The 25,336-nt window shown below is 48.9% G+C and overlaps 9 protein-coding genes across 9 annotated transcripts; 6 read left to right on the forward strand and 3 right to left on the reverse strand.

Annotated features, from left to right (window-relative positions):
- Nucleotides 1-266: 266 nt before the first annotated feature.
- Nucleotides 267-1,182, reverse strand: ABOM_004860 (uncharacterized protein; the record flags this gene model as incomplete). Its single annotated transcript, XM_022531989.1, has 3 exons — nt 267-449; nt 513-744; nt 803-1,182. 3 exons carry the CDS (start codon nt 1,180-1,182, stop codon nt 267-269), a joined length of 795 nt encoding a protein of 264 aa, XP_022389900.1.
- Nucleotides 1,183-1,783: 601 nt separating this feature from the next.
- ABOM_004861 (uncharacterized protein) lies at nt 1,784-3,020 on the forward strand (the record flags this gene model as incomplete). The annotated part of the gene is made up of 2 exons (XM_022531990.1): nt 1,784-2,691; nt 2,741-3,020. The coding sequence occupies 2 exons, from the start codon at nt 1,784-1,786 to the stop codon at nt 3,018-3,020; spliced, it is 1,188 nt and encodes a 395-aa protein (XP_022389899.1).
- Nucleotides 3,021-3,555: 535 nt separating this feature from the next.
- Nucleotides 3,556-4,512, forward strand: ABOM_004862 (bZIP transcription factor; the record flags this gene model as incomplete). The annotated part of the gene is made up of 2 exons (XM_022531991.1): nt 3,556-3,721; nt 3,785-4,512. 2 exons carry the CDS (start codon nt 3,556-3,558, stop codon nt 4,510-4,512), a joined length of 894 nt encoding a protein of 297 aa, XP_022389902.1.
- Nucleotides 4,513-4,652: 140 nt separating this feature from the next.
- admA (ADAM family of metalloprotease ADM-A) lies at nt 4,653-6,927 on the reverse strand (the record flags this gene model as incomplete). Its single annotated transcript, XM_022531992.1, has 3 exons — nt 4,653-5,645; nt 5,707-6,809; nt 6,864-6,927. 3 exons carry the CDS (start codon nt 6,925-6,927, stop codon nt 4,653-4,655), a joined length of 2,160 nt encoding a protein of 719 aa, XP_022389901.1.
- Nucleotides 6,928-8,461: 1,534 nt separating this feature from the next.
- On the reverse strand, nt 8,462-9,610 carry ABOM_004864 (putative short chain dehydrogenase/reductase; the record flags this gene model as incomplete). Its single annotated transcript, XM_022531993.1, has 5 exons — nt 8,462-8,738; nt 8,793-9,233; nt 9,292-9,357; nt 9,407-9,455; nt 9,511-9,610. 5 exons carry the CDS (start codon nt 9,608-9,610, stop codon nt 8,462-8,464), a joined length of 933 nt encoding a protein of 310 aa, XP_022389904.1.
- A 5,200-nt stretch (nt 9,611-14,810) lies between these two features.
- ABOM_004865 (uncharacterized protein) lies at nt 14,811-17,191 on the forward strand (the record flags this gene model as incomplete). Its single annotated transcript, XM_022531994.1, has 10 exons — nt 14,811-14,826; nt 15,045-15,154; nt 15,213-15,431; nt 15,493-15,543; nt 15,595-15,694; nt 15,767-15,928; nt 15,986-16,115; nt 16,170-16,403; nt 16,465-16,680; nt 16,741-17,191. The coding sequence occupies 10 exons, from the start codon at nt 14,811-14,813 to the stop codon at nt 17,189-17,191; spliced, it is 1,689 nt and encodes a 562-aa protein (XP_022389903.1).
- Nucleotides 17,192-18,271: 1,080 nt separating this feature from the next.
- On the forward strand, nt 18,272-19,795 carry ABOM_004866 (uncharacterized protein; the record flags this gene model as incomplete). Its single annotated transcript, XM_022531995.1, has 1 exon — nt 18,272-19,795. One exon carries the CDS (start codon nt 18,272-18,274, stop codon nt 19,793-19,795), a length of 1,524 nt encoding a protein of 507 aa, XP_022389906.1.
- Nucleotides 19,796-20,370: 575 nt separating this feature from the next.
- ABOM_004867 (HET domain-containing protein) lies at nt 20,371-22,214 on the forward strand (the record flags this gene model as incomplete). Its single annotated transcript, XM_022531996.1, has 2 exons — nt 20,371-21,763; nt 21,793-22,214. 2 exons carry the CDS (start codon nt 20,371-20,373, stop codon nt 22,212-22,214), a joined length of 1,815 nt encoding a protein of 604 aa, XP_022389905.1.
- A 751-nt stretch (nt 22,215-22,965) lies between these two features.
- Nucleotides 22,966-25,251, forward strand: ABOM_004868 (uncharacterized protein; the record flags this gene model as incomplete). Its single annotated transcript, XM_022531997.1, has 2 exons — nt 22,966-23,076; nt 23,131-25,251. 2 exons carry the CDS (start codon nt 22,966-22,968, stop codon nt 25,249-25,251), a joined length of 2,232 nt encoding a protein of 743 aa, XP_022389898.1.
- Between the last annotated feature and the right edge of the window lie 85 nt (nt 25,252-25,336).

Consider the following 25,336-nt stretch of genomic DNA (forward strand, 5'->3'; position numbering starts at 1 on the left):
TCCACGATGGCTTCGCGAAACAAACGCTCTGGAAGGTAAAGAAACGGCTCAACATGTTACAGCATTACAAATAGGTGAATGTGTCCGGCACCCTAAAATTAGTAACAGAGAAAAGTCATTATTCGTACACAGTCATGGCCCTTGACTTGCTAAATATTCACGCCGTGCCGCCCTACCCAGAAGCAAAATATTATCCATGCCATCATAACCCGACCCAACAACGCCAGGACCCATACAGAAAGGTGAATTGAAGAAAAAAAGCGGAATCATGTCTTGACCGTATCGCCGATCGGGGGTCCCAGATAATACTCTGCGAAATCTTTCAAGCCCTGAACATTCTTGTAGCGAAGATCAAAGATCTTGGTCGAGCGTAAATTAAGATTGGAACCGTCGAAAGTGGCTTCGATTATGCGCGCATGTTGCGGTCCGACGATGGAGAAAAGAAGAACCTGATCGAGTCGCGCGATGAATTAGTTGTCAGTCGATGGGCGCGGAGGGAATAACGAACTTACCGGTGCAACCATATGTCTGATGAAACGGCGTTTTCTGAGTTGTCCAATCATCAAGCGTAGGATTAACAGCAATTCCCCTCGCAGGATTGCCTGATCAGTCGTATTCACGTTGTTGTATACGATTGCCTTTGTGTGGGGGTGATCCGGGCCGCTAAGGTCGGTCATATACAGCGCTCCAAACGCAGGTTCGTGGTACTGAAAGAGACTCTTGTAAGTGGTATAATCGCCAACACTGTGCACCTCAGTTAGCTGCAAGAGACCCAGACATCAAATGCCGGACAGTGGTGTACCATTTTGAAGACCATGGACCTGGCATTCTGCCACACGTTTCGTCCAACATCCAAGATGTCAGGTAGTCGCAGAAGCCCATCGCGCGATAGTAGGGGATCAGGAAAGGTTCGAGCTCTTCGTACGATGGATCGGCCTCATGGGGATAAGTCGGGTACTCCTTCTCAAGTAGCTCATCGTCGGGTTCATCAAGTAACCGAGACCGGGTGAAAAAGGACGGCCGTGAATCCGAGTTTCCAGTAAGTGTCATCGGTTGGACAGCAATGCTGAACTGGCGCAATTCAGAGAGATCGATTTGTTGAACTTGGAGTTGTTCAATGGTGCGTTCTAACTGCAACAATATTTTACGCCGTTCAAGGCGCACGGGATGTTCGGTCTCCATGTCTGTGGCTGGTCTGGAGTCCAAGTTCGACGACGGGAGTGAAGGAAGGAAGGCCGTTGTCGTTCTTAAGGTAATATTTGGTTGATCCGTTGCTGGGCGACGGCCAATTAAAAGGCCGGGCGGTTCGCGTGACACGCGCGGCCACAACGCTCAGGCATTCATCGCACGCCGTCCCGATTCCGAGCCCTAGGTGAAACAATGGTTTCTCGTCGCCCTGGCGGTCGCGTTGGCGCTTATACCTAGTGACTGGCTATGGCTCACTGAGTGTTAGCTGTAACCGCCAGCTCACGTAGCAGTAGTAGACCGTGCGTCCCGTGCGTCGAACGGCCCGCCGAAGCCCTTGTGTGATTGCTGGACTTCGCATACATGCATGGTCATGGCGCTCTTGGAGTGAATACTATGCTATTTTTAAAGTCATTCCTTCAAGGCAGACAGTTTGGTTTCTAAAATATTCCCATGAAAGATCGGAAAGTATCATTTCAGCGTCAAAGGTGAATGTGGTAACTGGCTTTAGCCGCAGACTGGCGCATGATATAAATCTTCGCATGCTGCACAGCGAAATTTTTCGTTCCCCTTAAAAAAGGGTTCCTCAACCTCTGTCATGGACGAGCTCAAGTTGCCCACGACTAACCGGGAGTGGCAGAATGCTGTAGGTCTACGCAATCTCACGGACAAGACAGTCCATGGAGCGGAGCTTGCTTCGGCCTCGCAAATGGGGTATGAGCAGTTCTTGCTTCTACGAGTCTTATGGAAGATGTATGAAACCAATCAACTGCAAATAAAATCGATGTTTGGAATGGCCGACTGGATTAGCCGTGCGGATGAGATGCTGGCTGGGCATCGCTCCTGGAGGACCTTCTGCGACGACTTCGCGCCAGCTGTGATACCAGAAGGTGACTTTTCCATCGCTCGACTGTACCAGCTCGAGGTGGAGAAGACCAAAAACCTAGCTACTGCTGAACAGTTGTCCACGCCGATAGTTCACCGCACTCGCACACGTCAATTAGAAACGCAGCTAGCCAATATCTACTTAGCGACGCCTTCGAAGAGGCCCAAGACCTTGTACGATACACCTGTCGTTCAAGGGACTCATGATGATGATGATGATGATCTAGCCCTCGAAGATGAGCTGACCCCTTTGGAATCTACCCCATTTGAGCAAATAAGTCCTGCCCCCAAGGAACTGGCGAATGTTCTGTATCCTCCTAGCAAGGATGAACAAATTGTGAATACCGCCCTAGTGGTTTTTCTGAATGCGCTCACAATGCGCTTCAACCTCTCATCGAGCTGGACGATGCATCGGATAGCCCTAACTGCGGGTTTCAAAGACGCTCAGTTCGAGGCAAGAACAGACGGGTATCTCGATGATTCGCATGGAAAGCCCAGCGTTCTGATTGAGGTAAAGCCTGTGTCACGATCCACCAAGCAAGCCGCTATTCAAATTCAAGAGTCTGCACAGATGGTCGCTTGGATCAAGAGCGATGATCACTGGGCTGAGAGACGGAAACTGTGGGTTTTGTTCACCCCGTGGATTGTGGTGGTGCTGATGCTGCAATAGTCGCTTTCATGTGTCCCAAGATAGACACGAGATTTATGTCACGGTTGCTGAATACAGCGACGAGTATCTGGCATACCTGAATAGCTCGCAGCCTGCGCCTAACGAATCTACCGACCAAGAATTAAGCGGAGAAGAGCTTCCCAAGCCACCCCTATCATTCCTAACAATGCACCAGTTCGGTCCTTTCGATACGTTGCTTGCTTCTCATATCCGTGAGATAGGGCCTATCCTTCTGGCCATTACTCTTCGAGCCGAAGCAGAAAGCTCACAGGCAGTGTGACAGTGTGATGTATGTATTGGGTGCAGTGATGTGGTCATATGTTGTTATAGCGTGTCATTGTTTGTGCCATTGGTCCTCGCCTTCTTTTATGTTCGTCCTGTGCGTTAATCATATTTTTATAGCCGTGATATTATGGGGTGCGATTAGTGTTTCAACTGGTAGACAGCGACCAGCCCCAATATCATGTTCAAAGGATACCCTTTAAAGCGGCATGTCTTGTAGGACTTGAAAAAAAGATGATCAAAGAGATAAAAAACACATTCCACGCAATTGTTTGGAACCGTTGTAGAAACTAACCATAGAGGGTTAGCGGAGTAAGCAACTTGCATTAGTGTTGAAGGCCGTTGAATGGTTGTCCAATGTTAGGTCCAGCCGAATACAAGAGAGTTTTAGGGTGGGACCATTCACAAAGTGGCGTCTCCATCCACTTGTTATTAGTATGCGACATTATTCGGGACGGTCAGCAACTTGCATTAATCACTTGATTTCCCTTACCAATCCACCTCGCGCATAGGTCAGCAGGAGTACCTTGACAATGAACAACCTTCCAGAAGCCAAAGGGGCTACAAAGTCCTCTATTATCCAACTAGAACATATGCCCCAGCAAGCCTGGGTGTGGGCCGACGGAGACGATTGGACGGGGATCATAGATCGCAAGGAACGGCGTCGACTGCAAAATCGACATAATCAGAGGGCATACCGTAAGCATTCGAGTTGTTTAGGACCACAGGGGAGAGAGGTATGATCATTAACCTGCATACTAGGTTTAAGGAGGAAGGGGAGAGTGATCGAACTACCAGAAGACACATCTTCTACGTCCTCCTCAACGGCAAGTTCAGACAGTGTACTACGAAGCCCATCCGATGGATCCCATGTGGAAACTACAGAGGAGCTCACATGTTCCCACGCCCCACCATATGCCCTGCAGTTCCGACAATGGTTCGAAGCTACAGCCCGGGACAGCTATCTCCGGGGGTCGCCCCAAACAGAGCACTTGATCAGTCTCAGTCGTCTGAACGTTCATAGAGCCATCATTCAGAATATATGTGCCATAGGGATGACCAACGACTGGACCAAGAGTGATGACTCCATCTCCATCTTCAATCTTGTTCAACCTGGGTTCCAAGAGGATAATATCCCGCCGAGTTTGCGCCCAACGCCGATTCAACGAAGTGTACCGCACCATCCCTGGCTGGACTTCTTCCCCTTCCCCCACATGCGAGATAACCTTATCACCGCTGGGGATATGCTAGATGACGACGACCTGTGTCACGATCTGATGGCGTTCTGGGATACTCGGAATACGGGCGCCACACTACTCGTGTGGGGAGAACCCTCGGACCCCAAGAACTGGGAGGTTACGGAGGGCTTTGCGAGAAAGTGGGGCTGGCTGCTCCGGGGGTGTTCGGAGCTGTTGGTTTCTAGCAATCTTTGGAGAACGAGGCGAGGCGAAAAGCCTCTTGTTTGGAGACAGGTCCTTCAGGTACAATAGAAGAACTACATTTGATATACGTCTCGAACGAATTAAGGAGTTCCAATAGGTTTGACATTGCATCGTAATCTAACATTTGCCAATCGTTCTTCTTGGATTCAGAGATTGGATCATTCATGCATACCGATAGTTTGGGGGTGCTATAGACCTGGTAGGGCTGGTAGGAGAATATGGCGGTGGCACACGAGGGACTTGACCTGTAACGGGAGGTGCTGGTGGAATGGCCTTCGTTGGAGCTTCTTACGACGGCAGCAACAGCAAAAGATTATGCTCAAAAGTACCGCAAGGACCAAGGCCCCGCCGATTCCAGCAGACAGTCCAATGATCAGAGAGCGATGGCGATCCACCCATGAGCTGGTATTCTCGCTATCAGACCGACACCGGCCGCTGCGACAAAACCCGCCCGAGCAGGGGGTACCATCTTGCACCTGCCGGTTCATGCCCATGCAAGTCCCAGAGCCATACCAATCAACTGAGCAACTGAGGGTGCACGAGTCGGTATTGCAGGCGGACACGCCCGTGCCATTGGTGTTCAGCAACTGCTGACATTGCATATCCCGGTTCGTACATTCTCCACTGGCGCAAAAGAGATCGGATGAGTTGCCGCACGTTTGCCCATCGGGTGCAAACCTGTCGGTAGGGCAAGCGCTGGAATTTCCAGTGCAGGTCTCCTGGATGTCGCAGCTTCCAGTACTGTCACGACACACCGTGGTGGATGATGCAAACTGGCAGTTGGTACAGCATGGTCCGGCTGCATCATCGCAGACGGCACCATCGCGGAACCGACATGTTGATCCGTCGCAACAGCTGTTATCGTCACAATTGTCACCGCAGTCGCAGTCCTCCCCATCCTCCACAATTCCATTTCCGCACTCCCCAGCCGTAAGGTCGGTATGTTGCTCGTATCGCTTAGAAGACAGCTTGTTCTCATGTATCGTGACCCGAGTAGCGAGCAGACATTCCCGACGGTACAGGGGGAAAACTCGGTCTGTGAGGACTGTGAATATGGATTCATGATGTACTGAGCGTCTGCGTCGCACGTGGACGAGGATAATGGGCAGCACTGGGTACTGGAAGAACAGGCGCTTGAATCGCAGTCGTGGACTGCGCCAAATGTATGGCCCGATTCGTGACTATAGAAAGCGTCAGTTATCATGGAAAAGGTTAATCTGGAACATATACATACGCGAATACCTGCCACTGGTTGGACGTCCGCGCTACAACGTTGGTATTTGACTGTGAGCTGCATAGTTGGCCTATCCATGAGATACCAACTTCTGATCCCGACGGACAGCCGGTCATGAGCGTCCAATAGGCGTTTTCTGTCTCGCTCAGTGAAGACCGCCAGGAAGAAAATTGTTGTAAGCGCCAATTCATGTCTCCCTCGGAGCATCCAACATTCCACGGTGCAGAATCCGAAGCACTCTCTGGACAATTTGCATCGCTGATCGTCAAGTTATGAAGAGCAAGTGAGATGTTGAAAGTACTTTCAAACAGTTCTGATGCGGTATTGACCATGTTGATAAGGCTTCGACGCAGACTTTCTGTGGATTCGAACGCTGCTGTATACGTACAGTCCGTTGCGATCCCGACTAATGCGACTCTTCTGCTGGTAGGACAGCCAGCGTGATTGCCGATACTATCGACCAGATCATCTCTACTGAGAGTTGACTGACGCCTTTCCAAACGAGAGGAGGTATCAGGGAACAGCCCTTCGGAGACATCGTCAACCGATATCATCCGAGGGGCCAAAGAATGGGGCATCAGCTGGTCAGCTGCGCAATGGGACGGCTCAGCTGAATCTTCTATATCACGGCGCAGGTCCGTCCTTGAAGAGTGATATGCCACCATGTACCCATCTTGAGCAGATGCACCAGTGTCCTCAACCGTGTCACCTAATACCCTTACGTCGTAGTATTGGGAAAAGGCACTAAATGTACCTTCAAACAGAGGATCATCCCCATCACGAACGATGTATATCCGCGCCCAACCAACCTTTTCCCAACGCCGACCTGTGATTTGAATCCACACCCCTCCTCTGAATACCCTTTGGTCTTCTTCAATAAATGGCTCAGTCCGTTTGACGACTCCTTCCGTGTCAAGATATTGAATTTGAGGGCGATGTGCGAGCAGGTAAGGGTTTCGCTCCAGCTTCAGCCTGATTTCATGATCCTGCTCTCGGATCCTGAATGTGAGATCGAACTCGGACTCGGTTTTGATTTGTTTTGACGACGTATGTATGACAACTGACTCCAGACGGGTCGCCTTTTGTGATGGCGAAGAACGTATCGAGTGACCTGGTCGTATCAGTATACTGGCTGGTAGAAGCCCTGCGCTTGGATGCTAATCACCTTGAACATGCGAGAAGAGGACCAATAGGGGTGCAAACAGCAGCAAGACTGGATATATTCTCATGATTAGGTATAGTGAGATGGAGTTGTGCTAGTGAACACAACTACGGTATACAACCTGTATATATTGATATATATACCTCACCGCGACCTGTTGCTCATAATGGATTTATAATCGGTATTCCATGAGATTGGGCCGATAGCGATACCAAGCTTCTACCGAGCACCACAGAATTGTAAATCAACCGTTCAGTAAGTCCATACTCGACCCACATAGTCCAGGCATCAGTATAAAGCCCTATGGGCATCTGCCATATGCCGAGCGAAATACATTATGCAAGCCAAGACAGACTCGTCATCCCCAGACCCGCTGTGCTGACAGCACCACCCCGACCCTTTCTCTTGTGCCCTAAAAAGCAGAACCGTGGAGAGCACAGCCTCGCCCCCGACTTGGCACCGCATCCTGCAGTGGCTACGGATCTCTCGGAGCGGGGAGAGCGTGCCAAGCGAGTGGAAGTGCTTTCCGAATGGTCCGTTGGTATTGGCTGATCTCATCGATATGGTGTTGCCTAATGATGGATTGAGAGTCCCGGTGGCTATGCCTGGCTTATCAAGTTTCATAGCTTTAAGGTTCATTATATGATGGGTTAGTGCTAACTTCTAAGATTTGTGGCTCCACATGAGCAGCGATAGAACCTTCGACACTGCGGAGAACAGCCGTGACATGTTGGTTTCCTTTTGATCCACGACGATTGATCACATTTGATCCTGGTTACTGATTACTGATTCTATGTAATCTTTCTTCTAAAGTGATTGCTCAAACTGCGCTGGGCATCGTAGCAGTCCCGCAACTGTGTGGAGAAGTTACGGTTATGGGCTCGATCCCTTACCCAACGTGGAAGGAATATGGAACGTACCAAGAACCGCAAAGCCACTGGACATCGGCTCGAGCCATATCCTATAGTCTTTGAGTACCGCAGATCTGCCGAGAGTTGGATGACTCGAGTGGCGGATTTATCCCATTATCTCCGAGTGACAGAACTTGGGTCGCTTAGGGCTTTTAGCTCCCGGCACTAATGCAACCTGATTACCATCTTGGCGTGGCTGTGTTGCTGCAGACTTTGGGTGGCCACTGGCTAGCCCTGGTTTGGCTTCATTTTTCATGTATCATGGTTATGGTAGAGGCTTCATTGACGTGGGTCTGCCCGTCGGTATTTTTAGACTTACCTACGACGTCGAATGTCTCGCATCGGGGAATATCTGAGGCATCAGGAACCGAACAGAGAACAAAGCTCTGCACCGGTGAGTGCCCAATGATCAACATTGAAACGATAGACTGATTCTCCCTTTTCATGGTCAGCTTCTTTTCTTAATTCGCCCTCCTGTTGGTTTCTATTCATACTCCCTTCCCCTCCGTTCCTTCGATTTTTCTCTTGCTATCCTTCTTTGTGCCTTTCCCTTCTTGCTTCAGAATCAAGAATGGACAATGAGTTGTTAACCGCAGAAAAATGAAACCTGCCCATGTTGGAATGTTATTAATCTAGTCTTGCAAGATGAGTACCGGCCTAATCTCCAATACGAGCTCACAACTGCGGCCCTCACAAAAACAATCCCAGCGACGGCGGTGCGGATTTCATTTGATCCTCCTGAATGTCCTGGATAAGCGCACTGCCCGCATAATCCTCTAAATCCAAATCCATATAGCCCTGAGCAGCCCATTTTCTTCCCGAGACGAAGATAGAGTGTCCATTGATACCCGTGTCGCTAAGAATCCGGAGGAGACACTCTCCTGCATCTTCCACCGTGGCCAATACTACCCCCAGACTGGAAACATGGGCAAATGTTTCCTCGGACAGAATATTTGTTTTCACATACCTACACATAGGTCAGTGGTCGAGACACACAAGTTCTACTAATGGCACCACTTACCATGGGGAGATGATATTGACCCGACTTCCATAATAGAATGCCGTCCTCCTGAGAGAATGCATGATACCCCGCATAGCCCATTTACTGGCACAGTACTGAGGCGCGCGAGGGCAGTCGAGGAAGGCTGCGCCAGACCCAATTAAAACCAAGCATGTATCCTCTTGATCTGCCGAGGGGGTCTGTCCGTTTTGCTTGATGAAGTAGTGAGACGCTAACTTGGCTGTGTATAATGTGCCTTGGATGTTGACATCGATGGTGCTCAGATCCGGCTTTTGTGGTTCTTGATCGTCGCCGGAGTAGAGGAAGACTTCATCTGGGCGATGGATACCCGCGTTGGCGACGACATAGTGGATCTTGCCTGTTGGCGAAAAGGAGACGGCTTCGCGGAAGAGACGCGCTTGGTCATCCCAACTGGAGGTGTTGCATTGGATGAATTTAGTGCTTTGGGGTGGTCAGCAGGTGCGCTCATGACAGTAACAATCCCTGGACAGGTCCTGACCCCTTTAGCTCTGCTTCTAATTTCTTTCCCTTGTCTTGATTCAGATCCGCGATACAGACGTTGACCCTAGGTAGTCGGTTAGACACTTGTTGTGATTAGGGTTTGAATCGCATACCCTTTAGCAACAAGGGCGCGAACATAACCTTCGCCGAGACCATTGGCACCTGTTTACGTTAATGATTTAGTACAGCTTGGCACACTAGGCTAATGGGACCATACCTCCAGTGACAATTGCCGTCTTTCCCTGCAGATTGTTGGTGTCGAAAGGCAAGCTGCAGTCGACAGGTCCGTTATGCGTATAGCCCTCCGGTTGAGACATAGTTCTTACTGCGAGCGGGAGGAAAGTAATGAAAATGGATTCTACTCCTGAGTGGCAAGGGGGAGGCCTCGAATTCTTATAGTTCACACGTTCTAGTGTGATTTATAGAAGCTGTGGTTTGTAGTACCGGGCATGATCTCATATCGGGCACTAAAACGGCCCTAATGCAAGTTGCTTATCTGAACCAACAATTCTAGTTTTCAATTAGACCAAGATCTTCGGCGTTCTCCACCCTACGATCCACCATACACCCAATGCAAAGTTCTCCCCGCAAGAAAGTGTGCACGCCACCTTGACAAGACAAATAAAATGCAAGATCCACATACAGGCAAGATATATATAACAGCCGGGATTGCCTGATGCTTACATTCTCAGCCCCCGGAGGGTCTGGCATTGGTGAAGCGGTCCGGCCGACGGAAGTAAATCAGTGTGGCGAATCAATTTGTGAAGCAAAGTATTGTTGGGACGTAAGGGAACACCAGCGAGGACAACACACAACACAAGTCTCTAAACAAATGGCAATAGGAGGCGAATTGATCTGAGCTGTTTGTCCAAGCCTCAGGACCTGGACAGACGGCATGCCAATACTTCATTCTATGATGTTTTGCATTAAGGCTATCCAGAGCGACTGGCTAAGAATACCCATTCGATAACTGAACAGGTGTTAATATGGACGCTACATGTGCATGTCTTCCCTTATCACTCTTTTGGACCGGCTATCCCTTCTTTTGTGCAGCACATCCCTAGCTCTGTTGCTCCTCCACTTATTGTACGCATCGTAGCTTGGGTATTCAACATCCTGCGCGGGCCAGTGAGCTTAGGTGTAATACGGATTCATACTCTAGAATCTTAATCACGCAGCCCGAAATGCTTCGCGGCATGGATCTCTGCCACCTAGAAGGAAGCTAATGCATAGTATGAGGAGTAAGTCTAATCCCCTACCACCCGATCGCACAGATAGACTATAAAGTACTCTCCGATGTAGTTCAGCCAGCATGTGAGGAATACCATGGACTGAGCACGCTGATGGCTGGCTTCGTGATGTCTCAGTCAGATCTTTGAGCGCCTCTGTCCCAGACCTATCATTGGTAGATTCTCCATCATCCCTAGTGAGATGTATTTCAGCATGCCAGCCATATTTACTATCCCTAGTAACAATACAATTGTTTACTACGCAGCTGTGACATGTATCTGGGGTATCAATGGATGGCTTATGATTTATCAAGAACTGTGGGGGCTATACAATGGCTGTGGAGCCAATGTTCACTGCCTGACTGGAGCTTGGTCATGTTCGCTCGCAGGCAGCGCTAGAAATCAGCTACCGCTAGTGGATAACCAATTTAGCACAAAGTACCTCTGCATGTCACTAGAAGTGTGCCCACGCTGATAATGACGTTCTATAAGCGGAACTGTAAGCGCATTCTGCTGGCCAAGTACACTTACACGAAGGTCAGTCTGATAACCACCAAGAATCTTGCAGCATATCTTTGAACTCTGGTGTTCTATGCCACCGGGCACCCAGTATATGCAAGCATGCACCACGGCTAGGCTATTGGAGGCTTCAGTATACACTTTGCTTATGGATAGCAAATGGCTTGCGGTGCTGCAAGAGCAATAACAAATGCAGGAAGCTTCATGTTTCCATGTTGATCGTGTCGTTATCCAGATCTGAAAGGGATAGTATAGACTGTACTTCTGGATCAAGAAGGATATTCTGGGGATGTGTGTACAATGTTTCACGTGTGAAAGACACAGCTCTTGATACCTTTGCCTACGCCTGTCTTGAAACGCAGTTAGCTGCTATTAGAAGCTGTTGTCCGAATCCATGGCAGGTATGCTGACTTCATAGATTGGGTGAAGCCAAGCGTAATAAGGTCATTCCTAAACTCATTGGGTGCCGAGCAATGGCACTGCTGGGCGTAGCTGAGCATCGTTATGGTCCGGCGGAGATGGGAGTAGGTGAGTCAGTAGTTAGTGAGATATTCCACTTGACTCAATCCTACAGACCACATACACGTGCCATAATGCTCATAGAAGATATCTGCTCTATAAATTGCAGCAGGCTATGTTCGATATTCATCATATCGGCCTTGCAGCGTCGGCAGCCCGAACTGCCAATGCCTGCCAGAGCTGATGTACAGATGCGTAGAGGTTGCTTAGATGCATTGAAGTCACAGGACTTCAGAGCACGACTACCCCAATGGTATCCTCGAATGCTATAAGTGGTTATTCAGACTATGTGTGCCCAATGTCTGCCGCTGCCATCTTACGCGTCCATCCTGTCCTCCCTTACATATTTCTACCTTCCCATGCGCTAAAGCTAAGGATAGATTGACCGAGACACTGCATCTGAGAGATAGATAGACCTTTTGTAGCGTGTATACTTTTGATGGTATAGGATGCGTTTCTATATAGTCCATACTGTACTGACCACCACATTGCCTATTATAATCTAGTCCACCACTGTACTAGCTATATTCATACCGAAGAATGCGTAGAACGTCGCACGGTGGCTCATCATTACTGCATCGGGCGCCCCTTACCGTCGAATTGCGATTATTGACCAGTCGCCTGATTAAGGATCAATGAGACGATCGCCAGTCCTTGCATTTCCCTAGGAAAGATGCCGCGATGAGGATAGTCGACATCGTGAATAGAGGGTCAGCGGAAATCGAGCTTAGACGGATCGCCACGACCGCGCAAAGCCAGCAGGCCCATGCTGAATTAATCAGGGCAATACGGTAGGGTACTATCATGGCGATCTTGATAATAGTGTCGACGCAACACATATGTAAGACAAGTCCTGTTGTAAGCGCTTAGCAGGTCTGTTATGGGAGTAGGGATAGTCCAGATGGTCGTCTCAACTGCAGAAGGATGCTGCACGCTCTGGAAGAAGAAGTCCAATACTGCTCGATAGCGTTGAACACACCCTAGATTATGAACCTGTTAACACAGATACGTGTGAAAGCAATATACATGACGAGCGAGTCGCGAAATCAAGATAGGCTTGTTGCGATGCTCTTGGAAGCTCTGCCAGAATATAAAGACACCTAAAGTATCCGACAGCGTATAGAATATTGTGCTTGGAGCCTCGTGCGCTTTCTTAATGTCATCTGTAATGAGTTTACTGAAAGAACTTTGGACGGGTTGCAATGCCATAGGGGCCAGAGGTAGGGACGGACGACAAAGCATACGAATGCAGGCCAGGGAAGGACTAAGATCAACTGCATCTGCCCAATCAATACTAAACACCTACATATGCGAGGAAACGGCGCTTACTAGACGTCGGGAAATCTGTCACCAGACTAGGAAGCTAGGAAGAAGGCAAACGTACCAGCGATCGCCGCACTGTACAAGCCCCGTCGCCATCCAGCACTGTCTGCAATACCTCCGCACAAAGTCGCAACTCGAAACTCAACTGCTTAGATTCCCCACTTAACCAGAAGAGTAAGATTGCGTGGCTTACGTGCAGGAAAGTGCTCAATAACCAACCTCATGGCAGAATAAAGACAAAGCGAGGCTTGTTCGGCCACTGACAACACACAAGAACCAGCTGAGATCCTGTCGCCGAGAAGCCACCAGCCATGCACTAAATGCTGTGGGGCAACCATCCGACTAGAAATATATCGGGGACAGTGGGAGAGCCGTAGAGACGCGTTAAGGGGGTCTGGACGAGAGACCCAGGAAAGAAGGAAACGGTAGGATTCCTAAATGGCATGAAGGAATAGAAAAACCTAACCCCCAGCACGACAGTTCACACCAGCATACAGCTCAACAAAAGGACAAACTAGGCGGCATCCATCTCGATTCCCACTAGTCTTCCACAGGCAAATCCTTCATTCAACCATCCACCCCTACGATCTCTCCCGAATATAAAACATGAAGCTGAAAGTCTCATAGGTTAACTTGAACCGCCTGACCAGCCCAAGCTAGACCAAGCTGCCCATCCAGATTATTGCAGAGAGACCTCTTAGTACTGCCATGAGGCTGCACATATCGTTGTTGCCCCTTTGTCTTTCATTTTCCCTTGTTGGTTGAGCGATGTCCTTTGTGATTCTCATGGCCCCATTATTCATCCCCTAGTATAGTTCTGTAATGGCTTAAAGGATAATATCTTATGCAAATGTTTATTGTCCTGAAACTCCCTTGACTCTCCAGAAAGATGACATACGTTTAGCTACAGATTTCGACCAACTTTCTGACCCCTTCGAAACAACTCAAAGAGGCTCTTGAAATTCCCAACACGATACCCCTCGAATTTATGTATACCAAGTTCACCAACTGCATGTCATTGGATATGAGTCAATTAAATGTATCCGCTACGAAGTGCATTCCACTTAATTATCTACCAATGATGATAATTGAAGTGCTCGGAATGTCGACTAGTTGCATGGCCTCGTTGCCGACTGGTTGACTGACCCACTGATTAGACTGCCGCTCAGGTCCGAGCCTCCGTAACATTCCATTCTAGCCAGCCACCAACTCAATTGATGTAGTAGATACAGACCCAAAATATGAGGATTGGATGCACAGGCACCTTAGAATACTCGTATCCTCTGCTGGTGCTAGTTCACAATCGTTATGTGCAGCGTCGAAGGCCATGAAGACCCTAAGCTTAACATGAGCAATGTGTTTTTAAGTTAACAATTTTGTCTGTCTCCCAATGGTTGAGTATCCGACAAGAGTACAGAGATATACAATCTAAGAGCATTGCTTGAAGGCATTGTCAGAATACACTGAGTTAGTGCAAGCCAAACTGACTGGCATAGTTGGCCTTCCATGCCATTCATCAGATATTTTCTCTGTATGAGAGTGGCTTTAGTGCAGTTGACCTGGCCTTGCTCATCCATTCAGAAGGCACAACGCTAGTACTACAGGCATACGAGCAAACTCTATGCACGGCAATTCACAAATGTAATTAGGGGGAAGGCAGATTATGCCGTCTAAGGCGAGGAGTCACATCTTTGCATTCAGCTGTAGGTGGCATTCTTTTGACAATCCCATCAGCTTGCAGCCCCGCCATGTGGGGCAGGCAACGTGTTGAGGTGGAATAGGCGAGAGGATCTCTCTTAGTGGCTGCGGGCCTACAGCTGAGGATGTTCTGAAAGAACGATGCCTCGAGCTCGCAACATAACTGCTCAATATCTGTGGAGCCCCAATGCTGATCGTGATGAAACTTTACCGCTATTTGCGTCGTGTTATGGGTGGTAAAGACAGTATGAAATTATCAAGCTGATAGTCGGCTGAGATGTTCACACTCATTGCATATATAAGTCTCCCAACATCAATCTTCCCCAACCAGAAAACCTTTCAATCAATCGATCTTCTATCCATATACAAAGGTAATATTAAACCACAGAATAGTTACTCTTAACCTTGAACATGGCAAGCCCCTTTACAAAGGAAGGGGTGGAAATTCTCCCGCCTCTTCCAGGTAATCTGTCTGCAGTCGATAATGGACAGTATGCTGTCAAATGCGAAGAGTTCAAAGAGGTAGAAGCGGAAGATGGCAACATCAAAGCCGCGATATGGTTTCGACTACCGGTAAGCTCTGCATATCTGACCATCTACATAGATCGATTCCCGGCTAACCTATTAACAGCCTATCACCGCTTCCATCCTTCGCCGTATTCAATTTCTCCAACTATTTGCGGAATCCGGAGATCAGGGAGTCGTCAGTGACAGAGATGCGGGAACCTGGACATGGTTCGAATTAGCTATTCTTGAGAATGAAAAGACGGCCGAGCCAATGGTCAAGAACAACGTGCAGTATGTTTGGAAAAGTCACCTCAATCCGATGGAGACGTGGACCTGCAAATGGGTACGTATTAAAAAGTTGAATATCATGAAGTCCTGTGCTAAAATGATACTCTTCTGTTTAGAATCGTGGTATGGTCTTCAACGAAACGCATAACCTACTGCGTTCACTCGAGGTTTGGACGCCCTGTTTCCTTGTAAATCTCTGCCTGATAATTGATCATTAGGTCGGAAATGTCATTGCCATCCGTATTTGCGCACGCTTTCGAAGATGGGCAATTCGAGCCCAAAGGGGATACTTGGCTCTTCAAATTAGCAAAGAACCAGGTTAGGACTCCAGAGGTACCATTTTTGCCGTTTCTTAGAGTCTTTTCTAATGGAACCAACTGGTGGATATAGCCATCTATGAGCCCCCTAAATTCGGGCAGTTTAAATATTTCCAAAATGCACTCCAGGAGCTGAACGACAAGAGCGACACTGATTATCCTCTTCCAACCCCTTCCATGCGTGCCGATGGTTTCGATGCTGCTAACCAGAAACCGCTACGTGTCCTATGCCTTGGTCAGTAGATTTCCTTCTCATGTTAATTATCTCTGGCATACTGACATATCAGAAAAGACGGAGGAGGCGTACGTGGATTATCGTCCCTACATATCTTGCGCAACGTGATGCAGCAGCTCGGAACTAAGGGAAAGCCAGCAAAACCATGTGAGGTATTTGATATGATTGCTGGCACCAGTACAGGGGGGTAAGTACATGTAGATATGTATTTCGAAGGTTTAATACTAATATATTGGGCCAGGCTATGTGCCATCATGCTAGGTCGACTAGGGATGTCAGTCGACGAGTGTATTGATGCATATAAGGATTTCATGAAGGAGGTATTCACAAACAGTTGGTGGGAAAAAGCGAAGAATTTGACCGACGCAACAAAGTACAATACTTCCAAATTGGAAAATGTTCTCAAAGGTGTTATCGAAAAGCGTACACAGAATGGCGACGAGCCACTACTAGACGAGGGCAACTTGTGTAAAGTGTATTACTCTGCGCTCTTACTGCTCCCTGAACTGAACGACATTGCTAACGCCTGTATTTAGCTTCGTCCTGTCCATTGACGAGAGGGCTGTCAACAATAAAAGCCCCGTATTTCTCCGCTCCTACACCAACACTCAACAGCCATCTCTGTTGCCAAATATCAAAATATGGCAAGCTGCTCGGGCAACATCTGCTGCACCGACGTACTTTCGACCCATGGAGGTTGGGGGACAAAAGCTGATCGATGGTGGTCTTGGCGCAAACAACCCAGTAGGATGGTGAGTTCGCCTGTCTTCCTATGACATTAAGCTCTCCAATGCTGATATACATTTGATCAGGCTATGGAATGAAGTCCAAAGTGTGTATGGCGCCGGTCGACCGATCTCGTGTTTTCTCAGTATTGGAACGGGCATTCCTAAAAACAGGGCCTTGGGTGGCATCTTTAAAATGCCAACCTCTTTGGCTGCAAACGCAACCAACTCTGAGATTATGCACATTCTCTTCCGGACTCTTCTTGATGCATATGCACCGGAAACCATGCGCACCAAATACTGGCGGCTCAATGTCGGCCATGAAATACTTGGTTGGCCAGATGATGCCAAAGGGACTAAACGCGAGGATCTGCCAGCACTAGACGACATTGAAGGTATCTATGGTTTTTTGAAGAAAACGGAAGAATATATCAAAGAGCAGGCAGACCTTATTCACAGGTGTGTGGAGAAATTGAAAGAGAGTCGAGGAGATATGCCATCGAGACCGAGGTGGCCTCCATCCGGAAGTACAGACTGATTAAAAGTCCAACATCATGGTTAGCGATCACGAAGCTCTCATTCTTTCCTCGCGTCAGTGGTCTTTGGGTTGAATACCTGTCTGAATGATATTTTATCTGCTATTAGCTGTGGACTCTCAATTTAGTGATACGCTATAGGTTCCCTTTTAGGTGGAGAAATAGTAGAAACTAGTAACAATCAAGGGTTGTTTTTTCAACGAGGACAACTTCTGCAATCAATCACGAGATGTATATTCATTACAGATAGACTATACATTTTGTATAGATCAGCAGCCGCACCAGGTACTTGTATAGAAAGTGAAGAATAATCTATAGGTTTGTCGAGCGCAGGGAGTAGTAGTTTTGTTAGTCGAGAACGCAATTCTTAGCATTAACCAAGACTCAAATAACCCATGTTCAAAACCGGCTCTAGGAACACGGACACTGCGAATACTCTGCCTCAAAAATTACTGCATTGAAGCAAGATATACTACATAGGATCTTAAACCGCATTCAAGGTGAGTATCACTCAACGTACATAGGCAATTAGGACTTAAATTTTGCATGGGAACAGCCTTCTGGTCGGCTCCTCTTCATACCTCTCATGATTCCTTTCTCGGTGTTTGTTAATGCAGATTTGAGCGACGTTATTCAGTAGGCTCTTACCAACAATGGATCTGGACGTCGACATTCTTTCCTTCCACCTAGTATTATATCTCCCGTCGCATGGTGATTACAGGGGAAAATCGCCGCCGAGTAATGACTTACAAATGACAGCTATGCCATTTTTTGTCGTTCTAGCACATGGCTCGACTATTATTGCTAATCCATCAGCTCCGAGAAACTATGTCCTTTCTCGAGCCTATACCTGATTAAGCTGGCCCTCTCCATCCGTATAAAACTTGCAACGGATCCTTCGGTCTCATGCTCCGAGAGCATTGTTAGATAATTAAGACTATATAGAACTATGGGGCGTGGTAGCCGTAGCTTAATAATTGCAAGTCGACCGCAAGCTAAATTTAGTCCGCCGTAGCCCCCCACCAAGCCCCTCAGAAATTTCACTTCTTGCTCATTCAGTATCTTCGAAACAGAGTAGCATCATGGACTGTCAGATGTTGCCTTTAGAGGTTTTCGAGACCATCCTCACATATCTGGATCTTGACTCCGTCAAAGCCCTTCGTCTAACAAACCGAGGGCTCGCGGGAAAGTGCATCGGACCCCGGTTCTTAGCCACCATTCAACAACCGATTTTCGAAGTATCGCTAGAGAATCTTCGTTCATTTCATGCCTTGGCCTGTAGCCCTTCTCTCAGCAAGAGGATCCATTCGCTGACCCTTCTGGCAACAAGCTTAGACTCTTCCGAGTTAGAGAAGAACGTGAAGTGTGGACAATACGCTGCGCGGAGTCTCAATGGGCCCTTTTTTGAATCTTCTACCATCGATTATTCCCCCGAAGAACTGTCAAAGGCCATCTCTGACCTTGGCTGGTTAAGAGAGCAGCAACAAGCAAGGGCCAATGAGTCATCAAGCGAGATGGTTAAGCTTCTTCAACTTGCGCTCGAGGGATTTAGCAAGTTGGATTCGATTCACTTAGATGCTGCGTTCATGCTCGGACGTACGAACAGAGAATCGGCCGATTATGGGGAGTGGCATCCACTCTGGATGCGAGCGTCGCACGTATTCTCCGTGCTTTTGACGGCAATAGTTCACAGTGGGGTTTCAGTCAAGAAACTCGACATATATCGCGATACTCCCAGATGCTGTATTCCATCCGGTCGCATCACCACCTATGCATCAACCTTCAGCCCGGGCCAGCTAGGGATACTAGGCAAGGGTCTAGAATCTCTAAAACTTAGCATGTCTGGGGAGATACATGACACTTTGGACATCGCCGGATCAGAAGACGAGGACGGCTGGGGGGGACTTTTATCCCGCGATGATCCTCGTGCAGTGCTAGCTGATGGCACCCCGGGAATTGTATCCCTACTCAAACCCGCGTCGGCTCTTCGAGAGCTGGACCTATCTTTCCGTAATACCCTAATAGATGGGAAGCTGGAAAGCTACGACCGGATCATAGCAAGTATTTCTCAGGAAACCCAGTTCCCGAGCCTTGAAACATGTGCACTTTCTGGTTTCATGGCAAAAGGCGAGTCGATTCTGCTATTACTCCAGAAACATGCCGATCTCCACTCTCTCACGTTGCATGAGTGTACTCTGACGACTGGGTCATGGACACCAATTATTTCGCATATCGACCAATCTATGCCAAGCCTACAGAGCCTCAGCCTCTCGAACCTGTATGGAAAGCATACGCAGAATCTGAAGTATGCACAAAATGCCGATTCCGTTGATTCAAACGGTAGAGATCAACAAGAAGAGGAGGGCGAGCAGGAGGTCGATGGAATTATGAATCTTCATCCCGTCTGGGACACCGATCAACAACCCCGTTCGAGGTACCTGCAGGAGCCTGGAGGGAAATGCGTGCACACCAGGAGCTTTACCCGTGAAGAATTGAAGAAAGGGCTTGTTTTTCGGCCGCTAAGAAGGGGATGGGGACGGGTTAAAGGCTCTTTTGAGCTTATGCAGTGGAGAAAGTCTCGGAGAGCACTTTATGGACCTCCGTAGTGCTCCAATCTTTTGTCATCAAGTATACTCAAGGCCGGCTGTTGTAGCCTCTGCATGTAGGAAAGGTACTCACTGACGGGAATTTGAGTTGTTAGGTCACACCTATAGGAAAGGCTCGGCCTACCCTGGTCACTATAGACGAAACGTGCAGAATATACAGGCCTATAATGTCAGACTAGCGATATTGCGATGTTGCAAGAGTCGAATACGGCAGAAAGGTGACCCCACGGCAACGAGACAATTGTAGCATAATACACTTCGCTTGAATACGATATGGAAAGCCATTTGCCTCAGGCTTTTGTCTAGATCTGATATGGTGTGTATCAGCATGGCAAGGGCCAGAACCAACACACGTAAGCCGAGACGCCACAAACTGGGCAGCGCAGTTATCACGCACAGCACTATGCCTTGACAAGTTAGACTAGTTCGAAGAGGCTGGCATCACCTCAGGCTATCCTCTCAGGCCCCGCCAAGAGGAATGTCCCGCATTATCATTACCAGTCCTTGTCTGACAGGGGTTGCTATCACCAAGATCCATCTCTGCCTAACAACAGCGAAATACGATAGGAAGAAGGATGCATGAGATCATACCCAGCTATGCCTATTCTCGCATCGAGCCCGATGAGTTTCGCGTCCTTAAGATTGTCGAGGTAGATCCTCAGATTAAGTTCAGTCTGCAGACATTCTCTATTTATGAGGCACCCGGGTATGAAGCACTGTCGTACGCATGGGGTACCTCGCCAGAGACGGAGGATGGTGTTTGTAACGGTGCGCGCTTCCGCATCTCTCGCACCCTAGGCCAGGCTCTACGCGGAATACACGCCTATTCTGGCGGGGGGTGGATATGGGTGGACGCCATCTGCATCAATCAAACCGACTCGGTGGAGAAGGCGCACCAGGTCGCAGGGATGGGAGAGCTTTACTCCTGCGCAGACCAAGTCTTAATCTGGCTAGGAGATGCTGCTGACGAAAGCGATCTGGCGTGTTCGCTATTGCCCGAACTTACGGAGAAGATCTGGGCACTGAAAGAGAGCGAAGGAGGATGGAGACCGCGAACCACGGACGACATTGTAGCGCAAGGACTTCCGCATCCTGATGATAAGCTCTGGCGCGCTGCACTGTTGCTCTACAGTCGACCCTGGTTTCAGCGACTCTGGATTGTTCAGGAGGTCGTTTTGGCGCCCCAATGTGTGTTTCTATGCGGTACGCAGCAGCTCGAATGGCATGTTGTAGTGAATTTTGCCATCGCCACGTCCAAATCCTTTTTCGTCAGCAATATCGCCGGCTTGCACGTTGACGCGATGGGCGAGGATCAGGTCGGCCGGTCGGCCAACGGGATCAAACTCATCCGGAGTTCACGCCGTTTGAAAGAGGGGTTGGAGGAGGCCGACAAGGAGACTGACGGGCTGCAAGCAACAATGGACATTATGCAAAGCCAGGGCGCCTCCGTGAAGGTAGACTATGTCTATGGAGTTCGCGACATGCTGCCGGACGCCCTGCGTGAGAAGGTGGTCGTAGATTACTCCGATGAGGCTAAGCAGAATTACGGCCTCGTTCACGCCAGGTTTTTCCGACAATGCTTAGAGCGGGTCAGGGATTGGCCTTCATTGCGCTTTCCTCCAACTACGACCCATGCAGATATTCCTTCATGGTGCCCGCCTTGGGGCAGCGGCTGGAATTACGGATATCTGCCCGTCGTGGGTTGTAAAGCCGGAAGACCGCCTGCGACATCTCTCCCATCGTCCTCTAATAGCCTATCCCTTACAGCCAACAACGGTGGTGAAGAGGTCCTCTGTATTGATGGCTTGTGTGTGGATACGGTCAAAGAGGTTGTTCCTCTCAGCACAGTCTTTGACGAGGGCTCCAACGTGTTTCATGGACGTCGAGTCTTGACGGCTCTGAAGGACTGTTCTGCTTACATTCCCGACGACACAGACACCCACCAACGCCTCCTTGGGGTTCTAATCGGTGAGTGTGGCTGGCTCGAGTCACCCCAGTTCTCTGGGCGCCAGAGGGCGATGTCTTAAACAGTTTCGTCGCATTCCTGGAGCTTGCTGCAAACGAAAAGCATGAAGGTGTGGCTAATCCAACCCCTCTCAATCTAAACACGGCGGAATACTTTCTCGACCAGCATCGGTTTTGGCGGGGCTATCTCAATCTCATAATGATTCGATGGCCAGGGAGAAGTTTCGTGCTTACCACAAACGGCCATATGGCGATGGTGCCATGTCACACTGAAGCCAAAGACACGGTGTGTGTCTTTCTGGGAGCGACTCTGCCGCAAGTTGTTTCTCGGCACGAGGATGGAGTGCACTGGAGATATATTGGGCCCAGTGTTGTCGATGGCATTATGCAAGGAGAGGTCTTTGACGCCACGGGGGAGTGGGTGAATAAGAAGGACACGATTTGTTTGAAATAGGATCCAACAATCGTCCAGTCCCGGTGACAGCTTTCACATTGTGGAATGCGCTCAGTTACGAAACCCTTCAGATTATTTATGCAAATTGCCCATTCCTTGGTAAAAGAAGAAGATTCAAGCAATGATCGCACCCTACCGATCCATATACCTTGCTTTCCACGGTCTATCAATGTCGCACGGATCTTTGTAAATAACAGACTTTGAGACGAGCGAAGAGGAACCATCCTTTTTTAGTTAGTCAATTTAGCTCGCCTCCTTTTTTACACGTGCCTTCGTGAATCTTCAATCTGGTGGGAGTAACCAATGATATATAATTGAGAAAACACGGCTTCGAAGCTTGTACGCAAATCCACAGAGACTATTAAGCTGCCTCTCACAATAGGTAAATTCGTTTCGTTTTCTGTTTTACTTTGCTTCTATAGAGCTTATTCACCTCTCAGTCAGTACGTGCGACTTACCTCAAATCATGCCCTCGTCCCATTCACCAAGGTTGATGCCAAATCTATTTTTATATACTGATCACGTGCATTTGTGCACACCAGGATGAGTCAGCGAGTGTGACGTTGTGCAACCTAATGCTAAGGCTCTCACCGTAGATGCCTTGCCTTCTTGTTTATTTAAAGCCCTCCTTTCCCCAGTAGTTAGGTTGGTGTTCCTCGGACAGCACCTGGACGACTTTCCTTACTTTTGTCGCACTGTTCTTCATCCTTTGTGACCCTATCCATGCCCACGTTTGCCTTGCCTCCCAACCATGACTGATCTGCATCAATCGGAGATCCAAATCTCCAACCTCCCGACCAGATCAGTCGTCCTCACTCCCCAGAGGGCAACGATCACTCGTGAGATCCGCACTACTATTCATGTAAGCTTTGGACCTTATATATATCCTCTCGCGATATACTAAGATATGTACCAGCCAGGCCAAAATGTCATCAAAATCCAAGGCCTAGACCCCAACGTGGACCTGGACTCTGTCCAAATTGACGGCTCCGGTCCTGCTACCATAACAGACATGCAAACAGATGTTGTGCCACGGCGGGAGGAATTCAACGACGTCTATCCTGACCTCACAGTCGACGAGGAAAGTGATATCGACCAGGATATGACGACCGACGAAGAGGGTATCGATATCGATGACTCAGAACTGCAGTCTATCCTTAAAGAAGAGCAGACCTTAAATACCTCTCTTGCCAAGGCACAGGATGATAAGTCTGCGTCGCTGTTTGTGCTGCAGTTCCTTGTGGGCTATGGGAAGAGTATTGACTCGACTAATTCTGATCCCGCTAAGCTGAATGATTTTCTGCAGATGTATCTTCAGCAGAGGAAGACCGAGGGGGAGCGCGCGAGGGACACGGAAGTTAAGATTGCCGATGGGGAGAAGGTTCTTGAGAGGGTTAAGCGAAAGAGGGAGCGGTTGGAATCAACCCATACTAAGGCCAAGGAGGCTGCGTTGAAGGAAGTTCGGCAAGCTCGCGAGAAGCGCGTAAGGGAGCGACATGAACGAAGGGCTAAACAGAGGCGGGATATCAATGAGAAACGGCAGTTCTGGACAGAACGTGTCGGTCAGGTCAAGGTCTACCTTGACGGGCATGTCTCTGCCACACCGGGGTCCAGTCGCCGGAGCTCGGTCACTGAGAATGTTACGTATGGTGGCCAGCCGATTGAAGTGACCATGAACTTGACGTATATCGTTCCTGGTCCGAACTGGGTGCCTCGGTACAACTTGAAGATCAATACCCCGGCTTCCACCGCATCGTTGATCTACAACGCGGACTTCCAGAACAACAGTTCAGAGACTTGGAAAGACGCTAAGATCACTCTTTCAACCTCTCATGCAGCCTTTTCAGGTCTTGATGAACCAATTCCCATTCTCCAACCCTGGCATGTCACAACCTGCTCGACTTCGGATGATAAATCAATCTCTTGGCAGGATGTTTTGCGAAGCCCAGCTGAGATAAACCACAACGTCATGGCAACCAAGATGAATTGGTCTTCCGGAGCTCTTGATGCCCAAGTACGCGCACGTGCGCAGATTATGGCCAACGCACGAAGTGTGCAAGAATCCGGGATGGCCCAGAACCAGCAGCAACAGCAACAGCAACAGCAACAGCAACAGCAAGCTCTGATGCAGCAGGCTATTGCACAGCAAGCCCCAATAGCCCGGGGGCATGGGGCACGCAGGGCATCGCATATCACACCGCGCGATTCTCTCCACTCATGGGTCCCCTCAGCCCGGAGAGCACTGGGATGGGGCACTAGCGAGGATAATGGGGATAATGGGGAAGCTGATGACAGAGACAGCGACACAGAAACCAACGCATCACCTAGTCTGGAGCGACAAGATTCGGTTGCACAAAACTATGGTCTGACCACAACCTATGAACTCTCTGGCCTCCGCACCCTTGCTCCCTCCACTAGTCATCGGCGCCATCTTATTGCTCAGTCGACCCTGCAGGCTTTGACCCTCACGCATGTGATTGTTCCCAAGATACGTGCCGCTGCATTTCTGCGTGCCAGAGTTAAAAATACCTCGTCGGTCAATATCCTGCGCGGGAAGACTGGTATATCCGTTGATGGGACCTTCTTGGGGTCATCCACCCTGCCGAGTTGTGCGCCGAATGATTTCTTCAATATTTCCCTGGGAGTTGACCCGAATGTTCTGGTGACATACGCCAAGCCGACTGTTCGAAAGCTTTCTTCCGGGTATATCAGTAAAGAAAAAGCTGCAGTATTTCATCGCAGTTGCTGGGTGAAGAATACAAAGAGTACAGCGATTGACATGATCGTTTCCGATCAGATTCCGCTCAAGGACAATGAACAGATGCGCATCCAGGTACTAGAGCCGAAAGGCTTGGAGAAAGAAGGCAGTGAGGTGGATATGGCGCTGGAAAGGGATAGGGGTAGAGGGAAGGCAGTGATGATGCGAAATGGTGAAGTCAAGTGGTTTGTTAGATTGGAACCTGGCAAGGATGTTAGGATGGTGTTAGAATATCACGCTAAGGTGCCCGATGGAAGTGCAGCGATTACGGCTACTTGAATTTGGCCTTTCTGGCTGATTGGCGGAAGATGCGGCGAAATTGTCTGTTGCTGTCGGATATGTATCTTACTAGCTCTAGTCTCAT

Source organism: Aspergillus bombycis, assembly GCF_001792695.1.
Source record: "Aspergillus bombycis strain NRRL26010 chromosome Unknown contig00034, whole genome shotgun sequence".
Taxonomy (NCBI): domain Eukaryota; kingdom Fungi; phylum Ascomycota; class Eurotiomycetes; order Eurotiales; family Aspergillaceae; genus Aspergillus; species Aspergillus bombycis.